Genomic DNA, 14,392 nt, shown 5'->3' with positions numbered 1-14,392 from the left:
ACAGTATTGAATTACATAAATGTAAAGCTATCACTGATACATAAAATCAATTGTATTAAGAAAAACCGAAAAGAACCCAGTAGTCACTTCTCCATTACCTATTTTAATTACAGACTTTATGTAAAAAAGTACTATTAAATTTACAATAATCCGGCCTGGAAATCAATAGCTACTAACTACATGCTTTGTTATCATTAACTAATTCTTGTATTGAGTACCTAATATGCTTTATTTTGCAATGATATTTCAAAATGAAATTTAAATTTATTGATGGGCCGAGCACAAAATACTACTAAAATATAATACTATGAAAATTAGTTGGAAATTGGTAAAAAGATATAACCATAAGTTCTTGTCTCTCCTCTTGTATTTACGACGTTTGTCACTGTTTCTTTCGAAAAGGGCTTATTTATTGTGAATGTTCATAATGTTGTTGTAAACATAATATAGTGAAGTAACTGTAAGTCTTCACCTTATATAAAACATCCCAAAGAGAATCTCGAGCTCCGAGATTATAAACAGATAGGACAGCTCTCTTTTGCACATTGAACACAGCTTTAATATCTGTAGCGTTCCTCCAAATCAAAATGCCATCTGATAATACTATGAAAATAAACAAAGTAAGTACATACTACTAATCGAAGAGTACGAAAGTCATCTTGTTCTAGCATGCTGCTGAGCCCTCATTTACTGTTCATGTCTGGGAGGAGTCTCCCAGAAATGGAGTTCACACAGAAGATTACACAGAAGTTTTGAGTCTAAATAGATTTCTAAAAATAATGTAATATCAGTTAGGTACGTTTAAATCACCATTATTAAGTTTTTAGTTTTTGTTAGAGTACTAAAGCCTATGTTTGTTTTTGTCATTTTGATCCAAAAAAAAATGCTTTTGGTGTTATTAATTCTCGTTAACAGAAAACTTTGAGTTATACCTAAATTAAATAACAAATACAAATTTGATAAGAGAACAGTATTTCACCCTCGCGGCTCTTAAGTGCCCCCGTAGAGAGGATAGAGGATCCATTATAATACCCAATATTATAAATGTTTTGATGTCAACGAAGCGACGTTTGACGTGAGAACAAACCCAGGTTGCTTATGCTATTAAAATCCTTTTTGTACTTAATGGTACGGAAGTGCATTTTGTTTTAGGTTTTAGTTACCTTAAATTCATATTATACCCTTGCCGTTTAGTTCTTTTTGGTACATTATGAAATTAAGAATTACTCATTAAAATTTGTTGGTTGTACACTTTGTATTTAGGTAGATATTATTTTTACCTACATAAATCTTTTTGTTTTAAATTAACTTAGTGCATCTAATCAAAGACATTACCGTGCTCAACCGCCAGAGGTTTTCCCCTCCACGTTAAATTATCGGCATGCATACATTTATGCATTAACAGATATAGTCCAATTTGAATTTTTTTTTTGTTGAATTCATTCGTCATCTCATGCACTTAGTTATGTTATAATCACAACCGGCATTAAGGGGAAAGGGTGCGCCGTCAAAAGTGATTAGATCCGTACTACTTTTAATGACGTACGTAAATACGCCATCAATTTGCAATTGACAAAATTATAAGTGACTTTAGTCAAGGATATGCATAATAATTAATACCAAGTCTAGCATAAATATGTAGCTTAAATTTCGTAATAAGAATTAGGTATATGGTCTCTACTTGCAAATTTATCTACTTTTTTCATTTATAGAATCGAGCAACTTTCTTAAAAATATCGAAGCGATCAATGATATTCTAATAAACAGATATGTTATTCCCATACTAAACAACAGAAAAAAGTGTGCCGCGCCGGGGACCGTTTATTTTACATTTCGTTACAAGTAAAAAGGATAGCTTGATAAAAACAATGAGTAAAAGGGATAACTAGATGTTTTAATTACGCAAAACATATTACCACGTAATTATGATGTATTATAACGTATTACTACGTAAAACACTTTTTGCGCGTTAATGACATATCTGTTTAGGTAATAGAACATCATTGGAAGCAATCAAAATTAAATGCAACACTGCTGTTAATATGAATGTTTAATAATTAATTATAAATATTAATAAAGTTTGCCATACGAATTAATCTACTTACCTTAACTATCAGATATTGAGTCTTAATAAGACAAAAAATACTCCAATTGTAATAACTAATTCCTAAATATACCTTTTATATTGGCAAATATTAAACTTTTTGTTAAATATTTATGCCTAGCTACAATGGAGTTCACACATAAATTGATTTTCGACTACCTAAGCTGCTTGCAGAATTGGTAGTAAAAAAATCAAATAAAAGTGTTAACTATTGTTGATAAAACTCGCCGTTTATGTTACTTTTAGTGAAATTATGAAATTATGCTTTGGGGTGATGCAGCCGATAAGAATACGATAGTTGTCTTACATAAATGATAGTCTAATAGTATATATATGATTATTTTTGTAAGACACCTATATATACTATATATAAAATATAGTAGTAAAAGAAAAAGGGTATAGTGCAAACCCAGGCCAAGTTTCGTAAAGATATAAATTTATAGAAATAAAAATATAGTGTCGCTTCTCATTTTTTGTGTTATTATGTACATGAAGTAATATTATATGTTGCTAGGAAAAATAACATAACTAAACTGGATTAATATGTCTTATATTTTGTACTTTGGAATGAAATGGAAAGGATGTTAATTTTATATAGGTGCCTACTCTTTTTGATAAACAACTTTATTCCAGGTCTTATGACATAGATATTGAAATAATAAAACTGTAAATAACATACACATTTATTTAATTTAATGTACAATTTCGTGAAATAATACAAATCGTAACCCGTCCTAAATAAACAGGAGTTAAGAATCAGAACATTTATTGTTTACCTAAGTTATATAATTTGAATTATATTTAAGTATATGCTATTTACCAAAACATTACAAATCTTAAATAGTTTATTTCATAGTCAATTTATTATAATACACTACAAAGTAGCTTTACCTACTAGACATTTACAATGAAAAAAGGGATATTTATTTTACAATTCATGTTTTTCACGTGTTCTAAAACTTGAATTCCAAATTTTACTGTATGGCGAACTCAAAACTCATCTATAAGTTTTTATAAAAAAAAAAGTAGTCGGATAATTATTTATGTTTATAAAAGACAATTTAAATCTGTAATATCAGTAATTAATAAACTTGTATTTCAGAACATAAAACACAATAAACAAATGATTATATAAAAAACAATATTTTTATTAATTTATATGAAAAAGTTTAAAGATATTTTTCTACAAATTCTTTAAAATAAATCTATAGTCTACAATATTGTTGCATATTTTAATGTTTTAGTTTTTATTAATATGATCTGACTATTTGGAGTATTTTTTATTTATTAAATCAGGCTAACAATAACTTTTAATAATTATCACTTTTTATCCAGAAATATATTTTAAATAGCATGTATCATGACAGTCACACAGAGAGTACACATACAGTACTCATTTCCTGTTCCTTAGTGTTCAAAATGTCATTTTCAAAGCTTGTGCAACATCAAAATAATAAATATGAGCTTATAATATTAAAGATTTTTTTTTTGTATTGAAGACAAAATATGATAAATAAATAATGATTTACACATAGTTTGAGATTTCAAAAAACTTATCAGCTTATATACTGATTTCATTGCTAACTTTGTTTGCAATAATGCTGATAAAATACTAAAATATCTTCTAACTTAATTCATAAATACACGGGAAATCTAATGCCATGCAAATAAAACTGTACACTGTCCACAAACACTGAAGTTACATGTAAAATAAATTTATTTAATAGTTTCAATACAGAAAATCTAGTTTAAAACTTGATTAAAATAATATAAAAGAAAAACTACAAATATGTTTTTACATTTTTTAAACTTATTTATTTCATGCAGATAACAAAACATCCCAGTTGATTTCATTATTATATACCTCCTGATCAAGCCATAGCTCATAATTACTTTTAAATTCCTCATCAAGCTCGACATTCACATCAAGAACACTGTTAATGTCTGTGTCGACTGGTGATAATTCACTCTCTAGGTAATCAGTGCCATATCTTCTTTGATTGAATCGATCTACACTGACCTTAAGAGCACACTCTTCGTCTTGAAAATCCCAAGGTCGTGCATCAATTTCATTCCCAAAAGCCCAGTCATCATTGAGCCTATGTCTTACTTTTGAGTATATTGCACTTATTGTTTTCATGTTAGTTTTCCTCCACTGGCGACCTAAGTATTTAGTTTGCATCTTTAGCAGCTTCAGCACATAGAACTGCATCAATGCATGTCTCACCTTCAATGTACGCTTCAATATTGGAGAACTTTTAACTACAACCAACATCATAATTCTAGCATTTTTCCACTTTGTTAATTTATTTAATATTCTCAAAAGATTTATGCATGAGAAAACATTCCTCCAAGAATAGGGAACTGGAGAGTCACCTATTTCCAAACACTCTTTGGTAAGTTCAGGTTGTTCACCTATAACACAGGCGGGGAAGTCAAATATTGGTATTGTATTCTTTGCTCCAATGTAAGAGAGAATATTTTGATTAAAAAATTTCACTACTAAAGGCATACAATTAGCAAATACCAAATGCTGTGACATAAATTCAAACTGATACACATGATTTAATTTAAAATGTTTCAAAAGCAGTAGCAATATAGCTGTCACAGCTTTGACAATGATTTCTTTGTGTCTGTTTACATCTATACCAAGCTTTAATGACTGCAGTACTGTCATGGGCATTTCTTCAGGCAAAACATCAGCCATTATGTTCATGGAATATGTTTTTGCCGTAGATGTGGGTGTTGCAGCTAATAGTATCTTTAATAGTGCAATCATATACTGTGGAAGATTTGACAGCATGGCTCTGTACAAAACTTCTGCCTCAGTTTCTTCTACTTCTTTTTCACCTCTAGTAAGAGGGCTTCGAGCTATTTCAATTTCTCTTTCTGCTTGAACTTCAGCAAGACTGGTGTACATGTGTTTCTTTAATATCTCAATACCTTCATGAATGGGCTGTGGTAAGCCAGCTATTGTCTGTCTGTCGCCAGGTAGTGAATAACCAACAAATTTTATTCTTACATTATCTAAGAACATGTCAATATCTTTTTGACGAACTTTAGACCTCCATGGCAAGCATCTAGGCAAGGGAGGAGGTGGTGGCGGACTATCAAATCGTTTAATGTACATGTAATCTGGACAATTTTGATTCATATTCTGCATACCTTCATTGGACATGGACTGAAATTCCATTGAATAATCTTCAGAGCCATTGCCAGTTTCCTCTTTGTCGGTAAAAATTTGCTCGTCCGATTCATCAAGAGATGTTTGTTTTATAAAAGTTTGCCTTCGAAGTGCTCTTTCATTTTCTTTTAGTTTTCTCTGACCCGGATTCTGGTTTTCAATCATATCTGCTGCACTAGGAGGAGGAGAACTTGAACGCATTCCTTTTATTACTTCAAGAGTATCTTCGGTTACAGGAGGCAAACCATATTTCTCACGTAATTTGGCTTTTCTTTCCTTTATTTCTTTAGAACCCCCAAGGTATACCAGTAAAATTTTCCACAGTAGCAGCAATACTTTTTTCATAGGAAAGTGAGGAGTAGTTCCTACACATAATTGAGTAACCATGCCTAAAAGTTTAACTGGTAGCAATTCTTCTCCAAAGGGTGTTCCTATTTCTTCTTTAAATGTTTTAAATAAATGAATATATTCTGAGTTGGGATTATCTTTTTCAGTTCTCATATGTTCTGTTATGAGGTACAAAACAGATAAAATTACTCTCAAGTTAGTTGAATCAGCTAAAGATTCTGCAAGCTTTCTAGATGCTACAGCAGCATTACTTCTAACAATTTCTAAATTTAAAAGTTCTACGAATGCAGAAAACGTCCCCATTTCGTACAACATCATTATATTATGACGAGCCCAATGAGCTTGTTCCGTATCAGACTGCATTTCGGCCCAGCAACCTTGAGCCAAATACAAAATGCATCGCATTGCTCGCATTCGGATCTCAGTCACTGCAACATCCAGATGATCTAGCAACTTCATAACAACAGATCGCTGTTGTTGATTTGTTAGTCTTTGCCAACTAGGAGGAAAATTGAATTCTTCCATAATATCCTCAAATGCTTTCACATTAAATTGGAACTCGGGATGTTCAGTGTAACTGTAGAGTTCAGCAATTTCATTTGCTTGTGTATCGCAATCATCATACACAAAATCCAATTCAGGGCTCTCGTCGTTCAGGCTCATACACTCCCCTTCTTCCATGGGCCGGCGAACATCCAGTTGTTTAGCGCCTCCGCGACGTCCATTACCGTTGGTTCCCATTTTGTAAACTTTTGAATGGCTTTTATAGATTTTTACATTTTTAAGATAAGAATTAACAATATAGTATTTAATAAAACAAGAATTGCACTAAAAATTGGCACCTAACGATTGTCCAATTGGCCAATAGAACAGATAATCAAATATCTAATGAAAAATATAAATAATGTTGCCATTGCCTAAATGAAACGTTGTATATTATTCATTTTTGAGAAAAATTTTCCATTTCAATTTACATAGTCAATCATTGAAAAATATATAGAAAAGAAACGGCCATACTAGATAATACTATAAAAAAATCTACCAAATTACCAATATGTGAAAAATAATAACAGAAACAAAAATCATATTAACAATGATTGCAATTTAAGATTATTAATTTTTGGAAGTAAATACCGTTTCATCATATTATAACTTCAATTTGGCTTCAATTTAAAGTTATAATATGATGAAACGGTGTTATTAAAAGAAATGAAAGGATTTTTAATTAATTTTTTGAACAGGATAAAATTCCCACAAAATCAATCATTTTCATGGTTAATTATAATAATTATTTTATTATATCCTACCATCAAATATAGAGCAACACTATTGTTAAGATATAAATTAAGTGTCAATTGTCTCGTTGTGGGTGGAGTGTTTATTTTATTATAAGATTAAACTTTAAATTTTGATAAGATTTTTTAACAATTACTTAGTGTTTTGTATTTCATTAATTGGTGAAAAATATAACTTGAGTTAATCGTTCGAATCGCAACAACATTATACAAAGGTAAATATAAAATTAAAAACTTCATGAAGATAGATTATTTAATACCTCCAGTCTGCAGTAAAATTTTATTGAATTAAAGTCCTGAGTAACAGTGCAAAGTTAAATATATGCGATCAATTATTTAATCCTGATATTTTCTAATAATAATCATAGTTAATGCACGATAGTTAATAGACTTATTGCTAAGCGACTAACTACATCCTTAATTTAAGGACCGAAATGGCAGAATTAGCAGCGTTACTGCAAACTGATATACCGGAAGGGCGGAACCATCTTACCGATAGCCACACCAACCTTGAGAGGGTTGCAGAATATTGTGAAGCAAATTACTTTCAATCTGAAAACAAGAGGCTGGCTTTAGAGAGTACCAAAAATTACACTACACAATCCTTAGCAAGTGTAGCATATCAAATAAATACACTTGCATACAACTTCCTGCAGCTATTAGAACTGCAAACAATGCAATTGGCAGAAATGGAAGGTCAGATGAACCATATTGCTCAAACAGTGGCTATTCACAAAGAGAAAGTTGCCAGAAGGGAAATAGGAGTTCTAACAGCTAATAAGGTCACTAATCGACAGTATAAAATAATTGCCCCAGCAAACCCAGAGAAGCCAATAAAATATGTTAGAAAGAACATTGATTACACAGGTATATTTATTTTCAATCTCTTTGTAATTATTTTGGATCACCATTTTAGGTATATATTGTTATGTATAAAAGTTTAGTTAGTAAAGTTTGTTTTTTACTAACAGATAAGCATTCAAATAACTGTAACTGAAACATAAACAAATAACAATGTAACCATAAAAAGTGTAAATGGTTAAACCTTTTCTGCGTCAGACAAGACTTTGAAATATAACTCTGATAGTTTTATTCATTACAATTGGATTATAACCCTGATTTCTTAAGATAATCATTCAAGATAAACAAAGTTGTTTGTAAGTTTCATAATAATTATTCAGAATTTCTAAACATTGAAATATATGTATGTCCAACTTTATATGTCGCTGTAACAATGTCACTGATGCTACTAAAAGTTTATTTCGTTGTTCCTTTTTCATTGAGATTGTACACCATATTAAAAGTATCTAAATTTTAGGATTAGCCATGGAATATAAATTTAGTTATATTATTAATGAGTCTTAACAACTACCAATCTCTATGTAGTCACCGAAAACTACTCCGAAAACTTATCACATTAAATTAACTATAGCATACCAAATAAATCCTGTATGGGTACATATTCAAGTGACCTCAAGAATTTTCCAATAAAACTACTTTCATATAGATTTAGAGACAATATTTTCTTTATCCTCTTAATAATATAATAATCAATATATTGAAGCACATATAGTTATATAATAATGATTGTTATTAATGTCATTTCATGTTTAGCTCTTGATGATATTGGCCATGGTGCCCGTTGGAGCAGCGGCAGTAATGGTACACCTCGTGGTCGTCGATCAGGTTCTGCCCCAGGAGCCGCTCCACTACCAGCTCCAACCACAAAGCCTCCAACACCACCGGCAGTTGTGCGTTCTGCTTCTGCTGCCAATACAGGCACATTAGGGAGGGGCACACTGGGTATAAATTCCTATTCATATCCATAATTATATTATAATGAGGAACACATTGTGAGGAAGGCCTTGTGCATGGATGTGGATGGATATAGGGGTAGAGGACGACCAAGGAAACGATAGATGGATTGTGTGAAAGACGATATGGCTAGAAATAATGTTACTTGTGAGATGACGTCTGACAGAGAAGTATGGAAGGAGAAGACATGCTGTGCCAACCCCAAATAAAATTGGGATAAGGGCAGGAGAATGATGATCCATAATTATATTATAAACCTAGCCTATATAAAAAAAAAAATTTAAAGCCCTTTAGATCATAAATTATACTTCATTATAGGGTCTTATTAAATACATTTTTTATTATTATTATGATTCAGCAAACTATAACTAAACTAAGATTAGATTTTTTTTTTATTAATTTGTATATTAAAATTTAGAAATAGTAGTAAACAATACATACTATTAATTCCTAAAATGGCTGTATGCACATTGAAGCATTTATGGTTTAGCCAATTAATTAATAATATTATATTAGTATTTTACTAAACTGATAGGTGGAAATAAAACATAAGAAGACAATTGTATTAGTTGCTTATAAGACACATCATGTTATGGAATGGGCCTTCTGAAACACATATGTATCATGCTCACTAGAGAGACCCAACCTTATATGTTATATAAACCGTGGTAAATAATAAATAAAAATAATAATGGATTTGTAATGTGTCTGCAGGCAAGTCGTCCCGCGAGTACCGCACGCCGCCGGCCGTGGCGCCGCCGCAGGTGCCGTCGCACTACGCACCCAACTACCCTCGCCGCCCGCCCGGGTACTCCACACTACCCGTCGCGCAGCCGCAGGTACAACTTTATTCTATTGTCATAATCATATTGTATATTCTAGGTATTGATTTTCCATGATCATAATTTGTGGTTATAATTGGATTCATGCTTGATTATGAAGATTGAAATACATGTTTACGAACTAGCTGGGAAGCAGTAGAAGGAATTAGCTATTACTTTTTGGTGGTAGGGCTTTATGCAAGCCCGACTGGTTAGGTACCACCCACTCATCAGTTATTCTACCGCCAAATAACAGTACTCAGTATTTCTGTGTTCACGGCACAAGGGACAAGGGACATAACATCTTAGTTCCCATAGTTGGTGGCACATTGACGATGTAAGGAATAGTTAATATTTCTTACAGTTTCATTGTCTATGGATGATGGTGACCACTTACCATCAGGTGAGCCATATGCTCGTCCGCCAACCTATAATAAAAAAACTAAAATGTCAATCTAATATTTATCAATTATTGTTGTTGTTGTGAAGATATGGGTTAAACTTGTATATGTTGTTATAAGTTACTGTAAAATTAAAATAAACCTCAAAACTTTTTCATTTCAAGGTTGGCATGGTACATCCAAATCAGCACCAGTCACCATCAAACTATTCACAACAGGATCTACATTCTAGTATGCCACGTAAGTAATGTCAATTAAAGTCATAAACTACGACTAATAATATAACATCAATTCAATGTGTCCTCTTGTGATCGGAATGAGCTATATATTTAAGATGGGATGTCATTTTAGAATGAATATCGATTAAACAGCCAACTCAGAAGTTATATTTGAATATGTAACATATACTATAATATATATATATATCGCATCCTCCATACATTCGGGATCAGATCGCTCTTCTTCCATTACTTAATTTTTAAAAATAAGACCGTTAACGGATTTTACAATATTTTATTTTTACGGAACAAATCGATATTAACAAACGAATGCTTGACAGCTACCAAGAATGCAGTGTTGTCGTTTCGCAAAAGCGATTTCATACCAGTGTCAACTTCAATAATTTATTAACTAGTAACATCAAGGCATAGTTCTTGATCGTATCGATGACGTTGCTCATTCTTCGACATATATATACACAATTTAAAATATTATTATAAATTAAACTAACATAAATAATGTATTTTCAATTAAATTTTGTGTGATGAAAAATAGAAATTTATTCATTTTTATTAAATTTCAGCACCACCTTCTCCACTGATCGGCTCAGATGGAGAACATAGTCAACATTCGATGAGTCTCCCTGGACATGTAAGTAAAACCTCCACTGAGTAACAAGTATATTATGTTTAATTTTTGACATGCCACGTCAGACAATTGTGGATTAATTTAAAGATAATCTTGGTTGGTTCACAATTGGCGTGTATATGAGTATAATATATTAAGAACTATTAAGTCATATTAAACAATAATGTTGTCTTAAATTTTTGCGATTATTACACATTTAAATAAAACTAGTTATAACGGATTTTAATCGCGTATATTAATTATTTTGGACATCCCGACGTTTCGAGCACTTTACAGCGTTCGTGGTCATGGGTAGAATTAATATACGCGATTAAAATCCGTTATAACTAGTTTTATTTACATATTAAACAACACTATAGTTTGTTCGCGTTAAGAATGCAGTGAGTTGTCATTGTTTACCGGCTTTACTCCGCCCCCTGACCAATCAAAACTTTTTTAACAGCAGGGTGAAGGTGTATGCATATTTGTGTTAAAATTCCAACAAATAATATTTGTTTTAAAGACTAAGTATAATGAATTTAAAAGATACACATTAAAATAAAAAATCGAATCGGGGTGAATAATCAACAAAATTCTTAACACTATATACAATCGTTTGCGAATCTTGCCATCGCGATGTAGAAATTTACATATTTTGACATAACGTCATCTAGTAGCTATAGGTTACATTTATTATTGTATGTATGTACAGCTTGAATTAATTAAATATAAATATATAAATAAACAAAATTTAAATTATAAAAATATCAGCTAATAATTAATTAAATGTGAACTTGACTTTATAATTTGAAAATATTTGATTGGTCAAAGGGGGCGGAGTCAGGCCGGTAAAGAATGACAACTCACTGCATTCTTAACGCGAACAGACTATAATGATTATTATGTTATTTCACAATTTGATCGATTTTTATATAATGAGCATAATAAATGAATAAATTGTTTACATATTTCAATTTAAACTAGTTTTATGCTGATGTGTTGGGTGTACTAATTACTACACTCACTACTTAGTGATGTGAACAGATTTTCTGTCGTTGGCACACTAAAATTCTCATAAATAATCCTATAAAAGCCCTATAGTGTTTATTGTACAGTCAGAATAAGAAAACCGTCGACAGGTTACAAATTCATTCCCTTATGAAATTGTAAACTCTTAATACCTTTTGAATTTAAACATCAAATCATTGCGATGCAATATATCACTCAATCGGTAAAGCAGATTATCGCTCATACTGAACACGAAAATAGATCTAAAGGTGACGAACCATTTCTTATCCCAACTGTACATCCTTCCTGAGAAGAATAAAGTGTAAAAAACATTTTTTTATTACTTACTCAAATTTATCTTTTGCTTGTTCGTCATAAAATTTTCATGTAATAATTTTAGTTTTTTGTATACTTTTCTATTTGTTAATTTTTCCCCTGAATAACCCCTCTAGTGTAGATCTTGATCACTTAACCTAACCCCATAACGTTGGGGCAAAAACCTTAAAGTTTTTATCACTGACATGAATATATTGTGTCCGCAGCGCGCGTCGTCGTCGTCGGCGTCGGGCGGCGGGTCTGCGCGCGGCGGCTCGGTGTCGCCCCCCCTCCCGCCGCCGCCGCTCGACGACGAGCTGGCCGCCGACGCCTTCGGCCGCCCGCACCTCTTACAGGTGACACCCGCCGCCAATCGACAATCAGTTCTCACTAGTTGCTTAGAGATAAGAAAAAGTCCAATCTCTTTGGTTATACGCTATGACGCTGCTAAAAGTTTATTTCATTGTTCCTCTTTCAAAAATTTTAGGATTCGCTATGGAATATAAATTTTGTTATAGTATTAATGAGTCTTAACAACTACCAATCTCTATGTAATCACCGAGAACTACTCTGAAAACTTTTTACATTAAAATTAACTATAGCGTACCAAATAAATCCTTGATGGGTACATATACAAGTGACCTTGAGAATTTTCCAATAAAATTACTTTCATATACATATTTTCTTTATACTGATTCACTATATTGATTATATTATTAATATTATTAATAATATAATCAATATAGTGAAGCATGTGTATTTTTTTATATGTATTTTTTTAATATAACAGAACAAGATGAGCGGTAATCAGTATACTAATGCTGTGCCAGCAATAGTACCCGATGAGGAAGATTTACCCGGTTGGGTGCCAAAGAATTACATTGAAAAAGGTATACTATCCCACACACGAGTGTGTAATTTTCTTTATTATTACATCTAATGTGTTAAATGGATATCTCAGTTTCTGACTTTGAAGTCACTGACCAAAAATCACTTGTAAAAAGTCGCCATCAATAGAACAAAGAATGTGATAGCATATAGATGGGAATACCTAACATTAACCAGGCATTATTTGTAGCAAACATCATACTAAGTGATGAAAATATTAACTTCGTATAAATATCACTTCGAGCAATGAGTTTTTATAAAGTGAGGCTCTTTAATAAATGTTATGATTTAAAATGAAGCATTTTTAAAATACAGTTCCTGTTACAGTAGTACAGGGGGCAATTCTACTACATTATAAATATTATCATTCGTTCTCGATTCTCTTCCGATCCAACTTCGACTATTTCTCACTGAAATTCAGCAGTTATACAATGTGGATTATATTTCGATCCAACACCGACCGAGCTGGTTACTTTTCGATTGATTCGCGATAAAGTGGCAAATTGTTAGTAGAATTATTGTTCTCAGTTACACTTTCTTCAAAGTTTTATTTCACGTCTCATGTTATATAGTACGTGAGTCAAATATTGCAAAAACTGTTCTTAAATTAATGCGATTTTTGTTTATATTTATATATTTTACATACAAGTTATGTTATTGAAATGGTTTTTTTTTTTAATATCTACTACTACTATTTCGTATGTAACTTGATGATACTCAATCTCTTCGACAGTGGTAGCCATCTACGACTACTACGCGGACAAGGAGGATGAACTGTCGTTCCAGGAGAGTGCCGTCATCTACGTGCTGAAGAAGAACGACGACGGTTGGTGGGAGGGCGTCATGGACGGCGTCACGGGGCTGTTCCCGGGGAACTACGTCGAACCTTGTGTTTAAACCTCACCTACGTGTATTTATTTATTCTATTGTAGCTTAATCATGTTGTATAAGAGCTGAGATGGCCCAGTGGTTAGAACGCGTGCATCTTAACCGATGATTGCGGGTTCAAACCCAGGCAAGCACCACTATATATATGTGCTTAATTGTGTTTATAATTCATCTCGTGCTCGGCGGTGAAGGAAAACATCGTGAGGAAACCTGCATGTGTCTAATTTCATCCAAATTCTGCCACATGTGCATTCCACCAACCCGCATTGGAACAGCGTGGTGGAATACGTTCCAAAACCCTCTCCTTAATGGAAGAGGAGGCCTTATCTCAGCAGTGGGAAATTTACAGGCTGTTACTTTACTTTACTTTACATGTAGTATATTATGGATACTTCTTTTTTTTCAGATATATGAGTAAAAAAAAAACTTAGGTCACCCGAGTAGCATTTAGTTTAAGTTTGTAGATTGCTCATATATTA

The 14,392-nt window shown here is 32.2% G+C and overlaps 2 protein-coding genes across 2 annotated transcripts; one reads left to right on the top strand and one right to left on the bottom strand.

The window, feature by feature from the left end:
* Positions 1-3,803: 3,803 nt before the first annotated feature.
* Positions 3,804-6,523, bottom strand: LOC124532286 (striatin-interacting protein 1). Its single transcript, XM_047107110.1, has one exon. The coding sequence runs from the start codon at positions 6,375-6,377 to the stop codon at positions 3,924-3,926; it is 2,454 nt and encodes an 817-aa protein (XP_046963066.1). The 5' UTR covers positions 6,378-6,523; the 3' UTR covers positions 3,804-3,923.
* A 450-nt stretch (positions 6,524-6,973) lies between these two features.
* Positions 6,974-14,026, top strand: LOC124532576 (abl interactor 2). Its single transcript, XM_047107533.1, has 9 exons — positions 6,974-7,146; positions 7,359-7,798; positions 8,546-8,734; positions 9,461-9,585; positions 10,133-10,208; positions 10,771-10,838; positions 12,365-12,493; positions 12,928-13,027; positions 13,759-14,026. Exons 2-9 carry the CDS (start codon positions 7,366-7,368, stop codon positions 13,920-13,922), a joined length of 1,284 nt encoding a protein of 427 aa, XP_046963489.1. The 5' UTR covers positions 6,974-7,146; positions 7,359-7,365; the 3' UTR covers positions 13,923-14,026.
* The last annotated feature ends 366 nt before the right edge of the window (positions 14,027-14,392 follow it).

The sequence above is a fragment of the Vanessa cardui genome, chromosome 9 (genome assembly GCF_905220365.1).
Source record: "Vanessa cardui chromosome 9, ilVanCard2.1, whole genome shotgun sequence".
In the NCBI taxonomy this organism is placed as follows: Eukaryota; Metazoa; Arthropoda; class Insecta; order Lepidoptera; family Nymphalidae; genus Vanessa; species Vanessa cardui.
Note: the sequence above shows the minus strand (reverse complement) of the source record. Positions and strands in the feature narration are given on the sequence as shown.

Excerpts from the sequence above, each read along its gene's own strand:
- LOC124532576 (XM_047107533.1), top strand. The coding sequence starts at position 7,366 with ATGGCAGAATTAGCAGCGTTACTGCAAACTGATATACCGGAAGGGCGG. Across the intron at positions 7,799-8,545 it reads AAAGAACATTGATTACACAG|CTCTTGATGATATTGGCCAT; the intron begins GTATATTTATTT and ends TTTCATGTTTAG. Across the intron at positions 9,586-10,132 it reads TACCCGTCGCGCAGCCGCAG|GTTGGCATGGTACATCCAAA; the intron begins GTACAACTTTAT and ends TTTCATTTCAAG.
- LOC124532286 (XM_047107110.1), bottom strand. The coding sequence starts at position 6,377 with ATGGGAACCAACGGTAATGGACGTCGCGGAGGCGCTAAACAACTGGAT.